Source organism: Cetorhinus maximus, chromosome 25 (genome assembly GCF_964194155.1).
Source record: "Cetorhinus maximus chromosome 25, sCetMax3.hap1.1, whole genome shotgun sequence".
NCBI classification, from domain to species: domain Eukaryota; kingdom Metazoa; phylum Chordata; class Chondrichthyes; order Lamniformes; family Cetorhinidae; genus Cetorhinus; species Cetorhinus maximus.
In genome coordinates this window covers 5,661,965-5,679,444 of record NC_135903.1, presented here as the reverse complement: position 1 = coordinate 5,679,444, position 17,480 = coordinate 5,661,965, and the positions used below count along the sequence as shown (strand labels likewise).

The window sequence follows — 17,480 nt, the reverse complement described above, 5'->3', positions numbered from 1 at the left end:
TAAACTTTACTGTTGTGCATTACACTTCTTGTATGCTGCTTTTAATTCACCATCTCAAACTGCCTTCAAAACTAAGAGGAAAGCACCAGCACTTCACCATAATTTTAGACAACTCAAAAGTGCTCCTTCTGAACAGGTCCCAAGTTTGAAAAGACAATATCTGTAATTGTACCATTGGGACATGGGAGACTGATAACGAAGGTAAGAGCCCACGGAATCCAAGGCAATTTGGATCCAGAATTGGCTGAGTGGCAGGAACCCAGAGGGTGATGGTCGAGGAGTGTTTTTGTGACTGGATGCCTGTGTCCAGTGGGGTTCCACAGGGATCCCTGTTGGGTCCCTTGCTATTTGTGGTATATATAAACAATTAAGTTTGTGGATGACGCAAAAATTGGTGGGGTAGTAAAAAGTGAGGAGGATAGCTTTAAATTACAGGAGGATATAGACAGGCTGATCAGATGGACTAATCAGTGGCAAATGGAATTTAAGCCGGATAAGTGTGAGATAATGCACTGGGGCAGGACAAACAAGACACGGGAATACACGATGAATGGTAGGACCCTGGGAAGTACCAAGGATCAGAAGGACCTCGGTGTGCATGTCCACCGGTCCCTTAAGGTAGCGGGAAGGTAGATAAGGTGGTTAAGAAGGCAAATGGGATACTTGCCTTTATTAGCCAATGCAGAGAATATAAGAGCAGGGAGGTTATGCTGAAACTGTATAAAACGCTGGTTAGGCCACAGCTAGAGTACTACATGCAGTTCTGGAATCCGCATTATAGGAAGGATGTGATTGCACTAGAGAGAGTGCAAAGGAGATTTACCAGGATGTTGCCTGGGCTGGAAAGTTTTAGTTATGAGGAGAGATTGGATAGACTGGGGTTATTTTCCTTGTAGCAGATTGAGGTGTATAAAATTATGAGGGGCATAAATAGGGTAGACGGGAAGGAATTTTTCCCCTTGGTGGAGGGATCAATAACCAGGGGGCATAGATTTAAGGTAAGGGGCAGGAGGTTTAGAGGGGATGTGTAGAAGAATTTTTTCACCCAGAGGATGGTGGGAATCTGGAACTCACTGCCTGAAAGTGTGGTAGAGGCAGAAACCCTCATAACATTTAAGAAGTATTTGGATGTGCACTTGCGATGGCATGGCATACAAGGCTATGGGCCTAGTGCTGGAAAATGGGATTAGAATAGTTTGGTGCTTGTTCGACCAGTGCAGACTTGATGGGCTGAAGGGCCTTTTTCTGTGCTGCAGACCTCTATGGCTCTATGACTTTCACAGTTTAAGTAAATATTGGGCAATCAAGTCACAAACTCACCATTATAGTTCACTGAAATCCTAGCAACATCGCTGCTCTTTACTTTTGCTACTTACTTTCAAGAATTGGGGCACTTCTATCACTTGCATTGGTCACTTTTCGAAGTTTGGCTCCCTTTGTGATATCATTTAAGAGTGCCCCTCGATTACGATGCTCGTCTCTGGTCAATTTAGGTGTGGCTGTATTTGCCTGTTTAAAAAGATTAAAATTAACCAAAAAGTTTTTTTTTAAATTCTGCTGCAAAGCTTTTGGCAAATTACAATTGAAGACTGACTATCTGTATATGACTTTTTACAATGTTCTCTGATCAAAATGTTACTGTGCAGCAAGGGTTTCTTGGCACACTTTTGCTTATGCAGTCCTGTATTGATATGCAACACACACATTCCATCTTTGTCCAGCTGATGCAATAATATAGACCATATCTAAAGGACCAAAGTCTTGTGTGCTAATTTTTAACCAAAATGATAACTGCTCAAACTGTCACAGACCCTGCTCGCATGCCTTTCTTCTTACCTGACTTAAAGTTGGGGGTGGAGGGGGTGCAGCAGGTGGGGGAGGGGGTGGCGGAGGTATTGGCATATTTTCCCACTGCCTGCTGATTCAGTCTCTGTTGTATTTCACAGTGTTCTGGGTCATTCATATATCTGAAAAATATGCAAATACAGTGCAATCAGGGTACAGGTTTATTCTACGTTGTCATCAATTGGTATTTCAAAATTCCCATCCCTTCAAAATCTCTCCACCTCTTTCCAGAAAGCACCAATTTATAATGGGCTGTTGATCCAGAGATGACCAGCAGTCCTCCAGTATTTCATTTGCAGCCATTCTTCAAGCATTAATCAAGGCAGCATATATCTGCAGAAATTTAACTGTGGAGATGTGATCAGTACACACTTTCTTATCTTTACTCAACATTCACAAAACGCACTTTCTAGCAGGGTCATTGGATAGAAATCAGGAATAGGAACTCAGCCAAGGCTATTGATTTGCGATTCACTCAGAAAAATGGACAGAATTGCAGTATCCAAACCCTGCAGCAGGGGTTAGTATAGGCAGAACCATTTCACACAGTGTATTTGTTCTTCATTTCCAAATTATTTTTTGATCCCTTTCTGAATACAAACAACTGTTTGTTCCAATTAGGGCAAATCCAGCTTCCTCAATCTTTTCCCAATTTAAGATTCCAGCATTATGGAATCATCCTGATGTTGCACCCTCGAGGATTATAACATGTTTTCTTATGATGCAGGGCTGCACAGAATATTCCTGGGAGAGTCTGAATAATTTAAGGAATGCAGCTACGAATTGGCAAAGGTTTCAATACTTTTCCAAGTAGCAGTGATCTGCCCAATGCAGATCCTCTTCTCATTTCCCCACACCTCGCAGTCTTGTGCTTTTTTCAGTTGCTCACAGCAGCCTCCCATTTTCAATTTCAATGAGCAACATGACCAGGGAAAAGAACACAAGAGGTGGTTTCCTGTTGCCCTCTTCCTGTTTGCTTGAAGGAAACACAAGTCCTCTTCCTAGAGGATCCTCTTTCACCTGTAAGCAGCCATAGTCCCTCAAGGTTCTAGCTCTTACACCATCACCATTGAAAAATTAACTGGGCCTGGGGCGACACAAACTTATCCATAAAAACTTCAACATTTCTTTCTCAGAATAGCCCATTATATAAATATCATTCATCACGTCTTTTGTTGTGGGACAAGGATTGTTGGATGAAATGTCTATTGTCCATATATTAAGTGGGTTCCTCATACAAAACTCACCCAATTTGGAACTAACTGGGGCATTCCCTCACAAAGGGCTCAGGATGGCTTGTGTAGTGAAGATGTACAAAGGACGCAGGACACCGACGGAGAACCGGGACGAGTCACAGTGTGAGTACATTTTTATTCATACTAAATCCGACTCCGTCCTGACCCAGGAAGTATCAGGCGTCCTGCGTATCCAAAACCTAGGCTCCAGGCAATAGTTCAAGGGGTGGTAAGGGAGGGGTAGAAACGCCTGTATTATAGATTGTTATTATTACCTCCGGTATTAGTCGCAAGTAACGAGTTCGGTCAGAAAGGACACAGGTAAGAACCATACCGCTGACGACAACTATACCCCGACTGTCTTACCCAGATATGGCCAGTAGTGACAAACTCGAGTAGGGACCAGAGGGATCCCTGACACAGCATTTAGCTGACAAAATAAGAAATTGATAGGCAAAATGATAAAGAACAATTGGAACTCATTTGACTCACCCACTGATCAGAGAAAATGGTGGGATAATCTAAAAAAAAGACAAAGATGATAAAGCATGGATCCTAATGTTAAGGCAACACGTAGAGTTAAGTAAGAAAGTAAACAGAATGTTGGCCAACAAATCCCAAAATGAAGAGCTAGTACAGCCAAAAAATCTCATGTCAGTTTTGCCAGCTTTAACACAGCTACCAGCAGCTCCACAATACACAGATAATGTAGATTGGAACGGGCTGGTGGAACAGACAGCAGGATATGAGGAACAGGAAGCAGGTTGGGAATCAGCACCCCCATATCCCGTGGCCCCAATTAAGATGGAGTATGTGCCCCTGGTGCCCGGACAACCAGGCAGATCAGGCACAGCAGCAAGCCGATTTCCGAGCCTTTCGAGCAGAAATAGCACAAGTCTTAGGGCAAGCCCCAGTTAATTGGAATATAATGACTGGAGTAAAACAAGAAAAGGGCAAGGGTGCCCATGAATATGGCAATCGGAAGTTTGAGGCATATTGTAACTACGGGGATCCAAATTATCCATTTTGTGTCACCCACTTGTATAATTTTTTTTCTCCATTGACCCAAAATCCATTTATATCCAAATGACCATCCACTTCCTGCTTTGTTAGGTTTAACCCTGTGTAAATCATAAACCCCTAGCATTATAATCTCCCAGACCACATATCAAATAATGCAGATAAGACAACATATTGGTAACAATTTAGGTATCTCCAGATATGTTTTTGCATGCTCAGCGCAAAGAACTTATGCCACAGACATTCCCACATTTACTATGAACCCAAGCAAATTTACCTATGGAGTAACATGCAAAGTAGCAAGTCCTAGGTAAACAATAAGCTGGTTTACCACTGATAATTGAAGCAGTGACTCCGAATTACTCTAATAGGTAACGCCATGTGAGATCATCTCCAACTACATCCATGAAACAACTTCATGAAAGAAAGAATTTGAATTTATGCAATTTCTTCAGTATTTCAGATGGTGGTTCACAGCCAATGAATTATTTTTCCAAATGTGACACTACTGTTTTGTACACAAATACAGCAGCTAACTTCAACATAAGAGGCCCAAACAGGAAATGAGAAAAATAATCAACTAATTCCCCTGTCGGTTGATGGAGGAATGTTGGCCAGGACACCAGCAGAATTCTCTGTTCTTCTTCAAAATATGGTCATGGAAGCTTTTATGTCTAAAAGACAGCACTTGCAACAATGTAGCACTCTATTAACACTGCAAATGCTGCTCAAATCCCATAATGAAGCTTGAACACACAATCCCTCCAACACCAGCACACCATGGCTACAATCTGCACTATCTACAAGATGCGCTGCAGTAACTTGCCAAGACTTCTTTGACAGTTCCTCCCAAACCCATCTAGAAACAGGCTCATGGAAATGCCAACATCTTCTAATTCCCGTCCAAGTCACACACCATCCTTACTTGGAAAAAAATAGCTGTTTCTTTACTGTCGCTCAGTCAAAATACTAGATCTTCCTCCCGAATAGCATTGTGGGTGCACCTACACCACATAGATTGCAGTGGTTCAAGAAGGCAGCTCACCACCACCTTCTCAAGAGCAATTAGGGATAGGCAATAAATGCCGGCTTTGCCAGCCACGCCCACATCTCATGAACAGAAAATGCGTCCGACTCAAGAGATGAAAGTGCTCCCAGCGAGCGAAGGTGAACACATAATCTAGGCGGACACTTTATGAGCCATTAAGTAAAATTAATTGAAAGTAAAAGTCAAACAAAAGAGATATAAATCCTAAAGGCACACTGAATTTACAGAAGTCTTGTCACCTCAAAGCTCTCAGGCTTCAGAAGCAACTGTTTTAGTTTGTACCAATGTCTGTGAAACAAAATTTATTATTTCAAATTGGATTTTCATAGTGTTGCACTAGGCCTGGCTAACTAGAAAATCAATCAAGACCTTGATATCGAAGCTGTGGAAAGAAGATTGACAGAAACTGCTCACAATAAATTAAGAGTGAGATACTTCTTGTAGTGTTAAGCCTGTCAATCAAATTAAATTTCACTTGGATTAGTAGGTAGCCTCGGTACCAGTTGCAGGCCAGTCATCCACCTTCAAGAAAATTTTAACCTAATGAAGGAACTGTTCATGACCAAACCATATGAACAGAGGCAGAAACAACTACATTTGAAATTATAACTACATGTGAGACAGGATATGAGCATTATACATACATTAAACCAGACAGGAGCAAACCTGTTTCAGGCAGCAATGAAGAAACTCTTCCTAAATTTCTCCCATCTTAATATAGTAATAAGTCAAAATATCAGCATGCTTACAAATCAGAGGAAGAATCTCCAACCAGTCATTGCAGAAATAACAGCACATCTAACAGTACAACACTCACTAGCACTGCACGCAACTGTCAGCCAAGATAATGTGCTAAATGTCTGGAATGGGACTTGAACCTACGACCCGACTCATTTATTCTATGTCTGGTGCTTTTTGAATTATTCGCATGAAGGCCATTTCCCCAATTACTGGATCCACTCCCTGATATTTTAATAGCTTAAGCAACAGTAGGTGAGAAAATAGCTAACCTTTAAGCTGAATAGGGGCTAGCCAGAAAACAGCATCAGTTTTTAATTTTGCCTTCTCACATCCTGGCAGCCACGTCCTCATGATTTCAGCCAGTCTTTATCCTCTCACAAGCTGCTAGTTAAATGAACCCACTGTGTGGGATTAGTTACTTTTGGGTGACAATGACCTTAACCAGTGTTCTTTTTTTTTTTTTTTTTTTTTTTTTTTTGTAAAAATATACTTTATTCATAAAAATCTTCAATCACATTCAAAACCATTTCAAAAACAACATTACAAGGGTACAATCCAGGCCAAACCCCTACAAAATGTATCACCAGGTGCATCAGTACAAACAATATTACAGTCATTTACAGCCTTTCATTTTGATCTGTACAGCCCGAGGGGCTCTAAACAGTTCCCAGTCTCTCGGTGCGCTGTGGTAGAAAGGTCTTAGACAGCGACCCTTCCCCATTGCGCCTTTGCGGCAGCTGCCCCAAGCTTTAGTGCGTCCCTCAGCACGTAGTCCTGGACTTTGGATTGTGCCAGTCCGCAACAATCGGTCGGGGACAAATCTTTGTGCTGGAAGACCAACAAGTTTCGGGCAGACCAAAGCGCGTCTTTCACCGAGTTGATGATCCTCCAGCTGCAGTCGATGTTTGTCTCGGTGTGTGTCCCTGGGAACAGCCCGTAGAGCACAGAGTCCTGTGTCACAGAACTGCTCGGGATGAACCTCGACAGCAACCACTGCATCTCTCTCCAGACTTTCTTTGCAAAGGCACAATCCACAAGGAGGTGAACAACGGTCTCTTCCCCACCACAGCCACCTCGAGGGCATCGTGCAGAGGGGGTGAGACTCCTGGCGTGTAGGAAGGATCTGACGGGGAGGGCCTTTCTCACCACCAGCCAAGCTACGTCTTGGTGCTTGTTGGAAAGTTCTGGCGATGAGGCATTCTGCCAAATGACTTTGACAGTCTGCTCGGGGAACCATCCCACAGGGTCCACCCTCTCCTTATCCCTCAGGGCCTCTAGGACGTTACGTGCTGACCACTGCCTGATGGACTTGTGGTCAAAGGTGTTTTTCTGCATAAATTTTTCCACCAGGGACAGGTGGTACGGCACGGTCCAACTACTTGGAGCGTTCCGCGGCAGCGTGGCCAGACCCATCCTTCGCAACACCGGGGACAGGTAGAACCTCAGCACGTAGTGACACTTGGTGTTTGCGTACTGAGGGTCTACGCACCGCTTGATGCAGCCGCACACAAAGGTGGCCATCAGTATGAGGGCGATGTTGGGCACGTTTTTTCCCCCTTTATCTAGAGGCTTGTACATCGCGTCCCTGCAGACACGATCCATTTTCGACCTCCAGATAAAGCGGAAGATGGTACCCAGTGTTCTTTCACAACTGTGAAACACCCATAAAATCATCATCTCCACAGATATTTGTACAGCAGGAATTTAAACAAGATGCATTGGAACAGTCTTTTCATCGGTTTGTCTGGAATCTGGCCAATCTGTTGACAGCTGCTGTTTCAATGGAATTTCAAGCTCACCCAAAAGCAGCATCAGGGTCAACAATGATGAAACTACAGTGACCTACTTTAGCCATCTGGGCATGTCCTTTAGGAGACCTGCAAAAGGCATTTTTTTTGCACTAGCATAGTCCTGCAGCCAAGTTCAGTCATTACTGATGCGATTATTCTTGGGCTTTTCAATTGTTTTAGTCATGCAGGGTTAACATGCTGTTTGAAAACTTTTCAGTAGGACAAGCATAACAAATCATTAAACAATAATTCACTGGTGTGCATTATTGTTTTTAAACTTGTCAATTACTACTTGTCTAGGCAATGAAAGAATGTTCACTCCCACTGAACAGCTAGATACTTAAAAACGTTAACAAATTTAACAATTGAACAACAAATTCTACATAGTCAAAATGATTCCATTACTGGCAGTATTTCCGATAGTTAAATTACTACTTTTAGAATGCTTCAGACAATTCAGGAAGTTTTAATTGCTACAATACTTAAAAAAAAGTTTGCGCCATGGTACATATTCCACATCCAGAATGAGAAGCTTAACAGATTTAAGCACTTGCTGCAAACTCTCAATCACAGGCCTTTATAAATTGTTCAAATACTTGCATGCATTGGTGGACAAAAGTCATATTTGCTACTTTCTGACTTTGGCTGGGGATGATATTGGGACAAGATCAATAGTTGTCAGTAATGGAAACCTGATTGAATTGATGACCAGCTATGTTTATTGCTAGTGGTATCTTGCCTGTGGAGAAGAGACTTAAACCATCGCACACATGGTCACTGCCTTCAATGTCATATACACCATCTCATTTGCCATGTCTGGAGTCCATGCATTAGTACAAAATACTATATAAAAGAAAACTCAACTGGATTTATGCTCCCCAATACCTCAGCCAGCTCATCCAGTAAGTTGTTAAACCTCACAGGCAAGAATTAGGTGATCTTAACCTAGGGCAGCAGGAGGATATTACAATTAGGTTCAATGTCCAGTTTAGGAAACCTAGATAATGGCTAGGGTTCTTATTCCTTTTTTCTACTAAACTGAAACCTGCCAGGATGGTCAGCAAGGATAGAATTAGGTTTGGTATCACACTGGTCAAATAGTCACGAGTGTTCACAGAAAGAGTCTGATATTTCTTAGTAGTTGGAGCTAAGTAGTATCAACACTCCAGAGATGTTAGAAAGCAGAATATTTAACTCATTTGGTACAAACTCATGCCAATTAAAAAATTATAACATTAAATACTACAGGTGAAATTCCAATCAGACTGTGATTACTGTAGACGACCAAAAATATAAGAGTCTGCAATACTAACAGTAGAAGCAATACAGGAAATGAAAAGCGCATGATAACATGCAACCTAAAACTCATGCTCAAATATAAATAATTCTCAAATTACTAACATTTAATCCTGGGGAAAAACTAGAATAATCATACTGACTTTTCTGCATACTCACTCTCTCATGTTAAAAAAAATTCTTCCAGCTAATTCCTGGGCACAGATCTGTTACCACAAACATGTTCATTTTGTGCAAACCATCCCTGGTTCATACAGGATTTTGTACACTCGAATTAAGTACCTAACGCAAACTATACAAACCACAACCTCAAATTATATTTCTTACAAAGTGAAATTTAAACTGACAATTTAAATAAAAGGAAAGTTTTGAGGCTCACTGAACTGTGTCAACAACATAATGTAGTACATTTAAATTATTCTTTAAATGAAAGGCAGGTAAACAAGGAGATAGCAAAAGGAAAACAGATAAAAACATGAACAAAAAGGAGATAAAATGAGCATAGTTAACTGACAAAATTCAGGACAGAGAAATCTGTTCAACTGGCAATTGATCCATCAATCTAAAAATCCATCCCTCCACCATTGGCATACCATGGCTAAAGTGTGCACAACCTACAGAGCGCACTGCAGCAATGTCAAGGCTTCTTTGGATTAAAACCCAGGATGTCCGCCACCTAATAGGACAAGGTTCACCTCACCATGCCCTCCTCAGGCACAAACCATCACGACTTGGACCTAGTCCACCGTTTCTTTCTCTTCCCAGGGTCAACGCTCCAGCATTGTGGGAATAGTTTCAGCACTCAAATTGCTCCATCACCTTCTCTGAGCAATGAGAATATGCACAAATTCTAACCTTGCCAGCAATGCCAACATCCATTACTTATAAGTAATTTGAATTACTTATAAGATGGCATGAATAAGGAGATATAAGACAAGCAACATCACAAAAGACATAGATTTTAAAATCCATCTGCTAAATGGATATTTAAAACTAATATAGTGGGATCCGTCAACTGTAATAATTACTGATTTCCCCACATAACAAACAAGGCCAGAACGTCAAGGCTGACCTTATCTCAACTGCACTTAAGCAACTTAGTTAGGTTGCTGCAATTAATTCTTTGCAATGTTACAGCTAAAATAGAGATTAAATTAATAATAATCTAAATACAAATAAAATTTTCTGCTGAACTAAACTAGAATATGATGTGAAGACACCGGAGATACGTTCTTAAAAAAAATTAAGTACGTAATTCACTAAGATCACAAGCCTTGGGCAATTTACAGATCAGCCATGATCAAAATAAACCCCACCAAGATAAATGGTCATTCAAATTGGGGTGTTAAACAAAAGCCCACTGGTTAGGGAGGTACAAATAATCAGGATTCTGATCCTGTTGCAAATCAACAAGTGACTCAGTAAATCCTCTACAAGTCCAGACCGTTACATAACCTATACCGTAATACCTGAACAGAACCTCATCTTCTTATTGCCTTTGTCACGAAAGCTATTGTGCCACACTCACTGCTTTTTTACTTTCAAACAATTCTCACCTCAATATTTTCTAGCCTTTGGCAGGCTTTCCCCATCCGGTCAAGCAATTGCTACCATAATACAATAGAATGCTGCAATCAAGCGACATACTTAACTATTTTGGTTTTTGAAAGAATGCTGTTGTGCATTTGGTGCTGCATCTGTCTCAGGCAGTGCAAGTTTTACAATGCTTGCAGGACACTGAGCAAAGGGAAGGAACTAATTGTCAAAACAATTCATTTAAGAGGAGTTTTGTTGAACTGATCAAATTTATGACAATTCGATATAGTAAATTGGAAAAATCATTTCTGCTACTTAATGAGTTTGTAACTAGAGGGCAAAAAACTTAATGCATTCATCAAAAGAATGTAAGAAGATATATTTACAGTTAAGGCTTGTTAAGATGTGGAATGCTCTACAAGAAAGTGGTGGTGGAAGCACAATCTATGATATATTTTAGTAGGTATATGGATAAATATTTGAAAAGGAAAAAAATTAAAGGGTATGGAGAAAGGTTGGAGGAATGGAAAGAGAGCTGGGTGTCAATGGACTGAATGGGCCTTTGCAGTAAAATATTATTCTAAGTGTGCAGCATCTCAGGTAATTCAATGAATAGGCTTGTAAATATGCTCGTTTCCATGCCGTCTCTTTAAATTTGCATTTCTTTTCAGCAAGACATCTACTATGAAAAATAAGTTGCTCTTTCAGCAGTTTTTAGTGCTGTTCTGCAACAAGTGTTTTCCTGTACACCCCTCCCCCGTCAACAAGTTAAATCTTGTCTGCAGCAAACATCACACCCTCCAAGCTGAAGCTGGTTGGAGCTTATGTTTACACACCTTACTGATTTCCTCATTCTACAGAACTAAAAGTGCAGCCTCTTGTCAGATGTAGAGTTATGGAATTCTGCTTGGCCTCGTACTCTCATCACATTTAGTGCCCTGGGCTATGTTTCAACCTCGTCAAGGCTGGAACATGCCAACATTAGACATCTTACAGAAATGGCACAAAGCTTTTAACTGTCAAACTATTCTTTTATGGTGGGGAGGGCAAGAGTGTGGAGGAAATAAATTAATAACATATAAATTTAGGGCCAAGGTAGATGCAGCATTTGCTAACCTCAAAAAACAAGTTTGAAGCTGGGACTGGAATGCTGGAATCCTCAATGGAGTTTGGCTGCAAGCAAGCTAGTTTGTCTGCAGACAGCACAGGAAATAACTGGAATGAAAGACAGTCCTGAGTACAGCAGTTTGCTGGACCCAAGGGGCAGACCATCTCACTTCTCCAGTACCATTCTATCATCTTATGAACACCCATTGTATGTGTATACTGCAGAAGCATTTCAAACACTTATATGACAACACTGTGTCTATTTGTCCATTTACAATGTGACACGAGGTTCAATGAAATAATCAGAACCAACTGCTTCATTCCAAACCACAAATCAAGGCCATTAAGGTCTGTCAGCAAAGTTTAATTGCACTCCGATGTTTAGAAGCTGCTGATATAGTTTGTCTGGAATGCAAATCCGGGTATCTGTACAAATACAGATTTTGCTAATGGGCATTCAGTGACTTTGACCTCTCAAAATCTGTTTCCTTCGTTTGTGGATCCTGCACAGAGTACAATACAAGTGCAAAGATAACAGCACTAAATAGAGGAGCTGTAACTTCTGAAACATTCAAAATGGTAAGAATTTATCTGCTAAAATCCTCTAGTATTTATTTAGAAGGGTCTGAAATCTGATGCTGCAAAAGTATACACAACCTGATGTAAAACAAGTGATCAATTGGGGCAGAAAAGGGGGGCAAAAAAGTTGAGATATGACAATGCAGTTTTCATCTCCAAATTGGTACAGAAGGCAGTTTTATTTAGAGATGGGACTGAAATTTAAACTGAAAATTTTGCATTATAAGTGACAAATGAATGAAAGGGATACAATATGAATGTAACAAAATGAAAAACTCCTCAACAAAGTATCAGCAAAGCCTCTTCAGGGACTGGATTAATAGCTATAGTTCTGGGATAATCGCAAGAAATTTTAATTACTCATGACCTGTTATGCTGTCAATCTTATATTATTCTTCACAACTCTCCTAGTGAAGTGGTAAAAATCAGTATAACATTACACTGGCCAAACTAGAAGGTCCCATGCTCATTTCCATGGCTTTGAGAATTAGATGATCTGGTTAGGCCATTACAATTGGCTTCAACACAACAGGCTAGAGTGCCCCCAATCATGATGAAGTGACCTGTATTGGAACTGGCGCATATCAAAATGTTAGGAATGAAAAGGAAAAACCTCATCAATGCAATGGATGGTCGAGCACGTCACCAGTCACACATATAGAATGGTCAATTAAATGAGATCCTATGTGACAAATGTCATGCCATGTGACTTTGGCCGCAGTGACCTAGCCCTGCTCGTTTGATCTGCAGCCTTTAACATGGTTGACCACACTATCCTCGGGCTATACTTCTGTTCCATTAGAAGCCAAAGGCTGATAAATGGCCAATTTCTCTATGACATTATAGTTAGCTCTTATAAATCACTAGCAATTAATTGTGCTGCCATCACAGCAAACACATGGCAGCCTGGCTAATTCTGTGTGTCTGGATATCAATAGCTCATGTGCAGACATACTGATTCACTGCACTGATGCACAATATAATCACACAGAACCTCCATCCAAGCACTTAAAAAAACTGGAACTTTGCCCATCCTGAATAAGTTTGACTCCTTAAGAGCCAAGAGTAACATTGCACACAAATTTGAAAAGAATGATGTGATCAAGAGAGGCAGTTCTGTCCCAAGACCACAGTCGAGAAATGTCCAGGGCTTAATATGTCCAAAATTCAGCTTCAGCTTTCCAGATGTCTGCTGCTTTTGTTTTAATATTCATCTAAAATATTAACACCCTAGCAGGGATCTGCTTTTCCTCAAAATATCTTAAACCTGATTTTTTTTCCAGAAAACCTTCAAGATCACTGCTTTTTTTCCCCTGCAGTTGCAGTGTGCTTTACTTTGAACTAATTTCCTCAGACAGCATAGGAACAGGAAAAAGCCATTTAGCCCCTCGAGCTTGTTCCACCAGTCAATGAGATCATAGCTGATCTGTAAACTAACTCCATATACCTGCTTTTGCCCCATATTCCTTGATATCTTTGGATAACAAAAATCAGTCATTTAAAATTAACAATGAACCTAGCATCAATTGCCAGGGATACAAACTTCTACCACTCTTTTGAGTTTCCTCATTCCATTCTTGAAAGGTCTGGCTCTAACTTGTGGACTACAATCCATAGTCTTATTCTCTCCAACCAGAGGAAATAGTTTCTCTCTACCCTCTCTATTCCCCTTAAAATCTTGAAAACATCAATCAAACCATTCCTTAACCTTCTGAATTCCAAGGAATACAACACTAGTTTGTGTAATCTTTCATAGTTTAACTTTTAAAAGCCAGTTAGAATTCTGATAAGCCTATGCTGCACTCCTCCAAGGCCAAGGTATCCTAAGAAGTGGTGCCCAGAATAGCTTACATACTCCAGGAATGGTCTAAACAGGGCATTACATAGCTAAGAAGCATGACTTCTACCCTCTTTTATTCTAGTACTCTAGATGTTAAGGCCAGCTTTCCATTAGCCTTTTGGATTACTTTCTGTACCATAACATTTCAATGATCTATGTACCTGAACTGTTTCTGGTTTTTTCCACATTTAGAAAGTACCCTGTTCTATCTTTATGCCAAAAGTAGATGGCCTCGCATTTTCCCATGTTGAAATCCATTTGCCACAATTTTTCCCTTTCATTTAACCATCATTTAGGATGGGGATATTTGAGGAGCCTCTTCCTCCAGTGAGATGTTTAATTGTCCACCGCCATTTCACTACTGGATGTGCCAGGACTGCAGGGCTTAGATCTGATCCGTTAGTTGTGGAATGGCTTAGCTCTGTCTATTACTTGGGGGATATGTGGTAATCAGCAGGAGGTTTCCTTGCCCATGTTTGACCTGGTGCCACGAGACTTCATGGGGGCCAGAATTGATGTTGAAGACTCCCAGGACAACTCCCTCCCGACTGTATACCACAATGCCACCACCTCTGCTGGGTCTGTCCTGCCAGTGGGACAGGACATACCCGGGGACAGTGATGGTGGTGTCTGGGCCATGATCTGTAAGTTATGATTCCGTGGGTATGACTATGTCAGGCTGTTGCTTGATTAGTCCGTGAGACAGCTCTCCCAATTTTAGCGCAAGCCCCCAGATGTTTGTAAGATGGACTTTGCAGAGTCGATAGGGCTCGGCTTGCTGTTGTTGTTTCCATTGTCTAGGTTGATGCCAGATGGTCCATCCGGTTTCACTCCATTTCATTGACTTCTTAGCAGTTTGATACAACCAAGTGACTTGCTAGGTCACTTCAGAGGGTGTTTAAGAGTCAACCACATTACTGCGGATTTGGAGGCCAGACCAGCTGAGAACGGCAGATTTCCTTCCCTAAAGGCCTTGAGTGAACCAGATGGGTTTTGCGACAATCGGCATTGGTTTCATGGTCATCATTAGGCTTTTAATTCCAGATTTTTATTCAATTCAAATTCCACCATCTGCTGTGATGGGATTCAAACCCAGGTCTCCAGAGCATTACCCTGGATTTCTGGATTAATGTTTTTTACCTCATCATTTAAGTCATTAATAAATAGGGTGACGAGATGCCCCATCACAAACCTTTATGGGAAACTAGTCCATTAGAATGGAAAATGATTCACTGGATTTTTATGTGATGTTCAGATGTACAATTCTAAACCCTTGATTACAGTGAAGTTTTTTAAAAATTCATTCAAGGGATGTTGGCTTCGCTGGCTGGGCCAGCATTGCCCATCCCTAGTTGCCCTTGAGGTGGTGGTGGTGAGCTGCCTTCTTGAGCCACTGCAGTCCATGTGGTCTAGGTACAACCACAGTGATGTTAGGAAGGGAGTTCCAGGATTTTGACCCAGAGACAGTGAAGGAACGGCGATATATTTCCAAGTCAGGATGGTGAGTGACTTGGAGGGGAACTTCCAGATGGTGGTGTTCCCATCTATCTGCTGCCCTTGTCCTTCTAGGTGGTAGTGGTCGTGGGTTTGGAAGGTGCTGTCTAAGGGGCCTTGGTGAATTCCTGCAGTGAAGTAAAGACTTGTACACTTTAGGAAGCACATGAAGGCTTTAGAGAAGGTTTAGAAGAGATCTCTAGAATGGTTCCAGGGATAACGGGACTACTTCCAGGAGCTACTTGGCGAGACTGGAAAGAAGCTGGGTTGTTTTCCTTAAAGCATACAAGGTTAAGAGGTGATTTGATAGCGATGTTTAAAATCATGAAGGATTTAGATAGACTAAATAAAAGAGAAATAGTTTCTAATGGCTTAAAGGTCAATACCAGACAGCACAGATTTGAAGTGACTGGCAAAAGAACCAGAAGTGACTTGAGGTAAAACTTTTTTTTTAAACACAAGTTGTTAGGATTTGGAATGCATTGCATAATAGGGTGGTGGATACTGATTCGATAGTAGCCTTCCAAAGGGAATTAGATACATTCTTGAAAGAGAAAAACTTACAGGGATATGGGGAAAGAAAGGGGGAGTTAGGCTAACTGGATTGCTCTTTGAAAAAGTCAGTACATGTTCAATGGGCCAAATAGCTTACTCCTCTGCTCTACAGTCCTATAATTCTGAAAAAAAAAAACAATTTTGCTCCCTTCATGGCTCACTTGGTAATGATTCTGCTGTGTAAAACGAAGCAAAAAGACATGTGGTCCGGTTTAATAAGCAATGAGTGCCAAGTTAGCTAATATCAACTGTTGCACTACATTCGGCCCCTGTGTCCTTTCAGCTAGCAGAATGAAAACAAGATCACTAAGGTTGCCACTCTTGACTGCTACTCTGTTGCTCGTTTGAAAGTTTGGGTATGAATGCTGAGTAAGGCTAAGATAAAGTTGGGCTACGATTGCACGTCATCCACCTCTCCTGCTTCCATGGCGAAATGGTCTGCTGGCATTCACTGCCTTGACCCACCCACATGCAAGATACCAGAAGGCAACTTTCAGTAGCGGATCAGTACACCTACATGAGTCACTGCTTTCAGTAGAGAACAGAAATTTGGGAGGGGAACAAGAGAGACTCTATCAAAAAAATTAACAGCGTTCAAGCCCCAAGTTAGTAAATTAAAATTCCCCTGGAAATCTTGTTAATTTTTCAGTTTTGCAGCAGGGTAACCAATTAACAAAAGAACAAAGAGAACAAAAATTATAAAGATTTTCTGAAATTTTATAAATAAAAAGGGATCCATCACTTTTGTGAATGGCAAAGAATATCATGTGATGCTACAAATCCATAAATTTCTCAGCTTCTTTGTTTAGAAAAGTAAAAGACTCTCATCTTTGGCACGACACAGAATTCTATCTAAAATATGGATAATTTCAATGTTGCAAAACAATCAATACTCTATGTATAAAAAAAGAAAACGCTAGAAATAATCAGCAGGTCCAGCATTTGTGGAGAGAGAAATAGTTAGTGCTTCAAGGCAATGACTTAAAAGGTCATTGACCAGGAACATTAACTGTTTCTCTCTCCACAGGTGTTGCAAGTCCTGCTGAGTATTTCCAGCATTTTCTGCTTTTATTTCAGATTTCAGCATCCTCAATATTTCACTTTAGCATACTTTATTTTAAACTGCACGTACACATCCAGTAGCAATCCTCCCTATGCTTTGTTTTTTCTCAGCCATCAAACTGATTCTGACTCTATGAAGAATTGTGACAATAACATTTTACTTATTATTGACATGTCAACCCACAGGACTTTTATTCTCTAACCTAGATTTTTAAAGATGTCTTCCTCATGCAATAGAACATAGTGAAAGCGCACATGCGGACCATGTACATTTTCTGCAAGATCAATCACCCTCCTTGCTGTTGCAACAACTCTTCGACACAAAGCGAGAT

General features: G+C 40.9%; 2 protein-coding genes across 6 annotated transcripts in view; one reads left to right on the top strand and one right to left on the bottom strand.

Moving 5' to 3' along the window:
- Positions 1 to 3,762, bottom strand: part of wipf2b (WAS/WASL interacting protein family, member 2b) — a 33,904-nt gene extending 30,142 nt beyond the window's left edge. Inside the window, exons 1-3 of one of the 2 annotated variants that reach the window (XM_078529334.1) lie at positions 3,573 to 3,762; positions 1,837 to 1,967; positions 1,377 to 1,509 (exon numbers count right to left, since the gene is read on the bottom strand). In XM_078529334.1, the coding sequence (XP_078385460.1) occupies positions 1,377 to 1,509; positions 1,837 to 1,902 (199 nt within the window). In that variant the 5' untranslated portion in view covers positions 1,903 to 1,967; positions 3,573 to 3,762. Of the gene's footprint in view, positions 1 to 1,376; positions 1,510 to 1,836; positions 1,968 to 2,066; positions 3,480 to 3,572 lie in introns of those variants that run through there. The other variant, XM_078529335.1, reaches the window with a different exon arrangement.
- The window catches only part of LOC144667837 (alpha-2,8-sialyltransferase 8F-like), a 1,155,130-nt gene that overhangs the window by 1,121,834 nt on the left and 15,816 nt on the right, over positions 1 to 17,480 (top strand). The gene's annotated exons all lie outside the window — the stretch shown is intronic.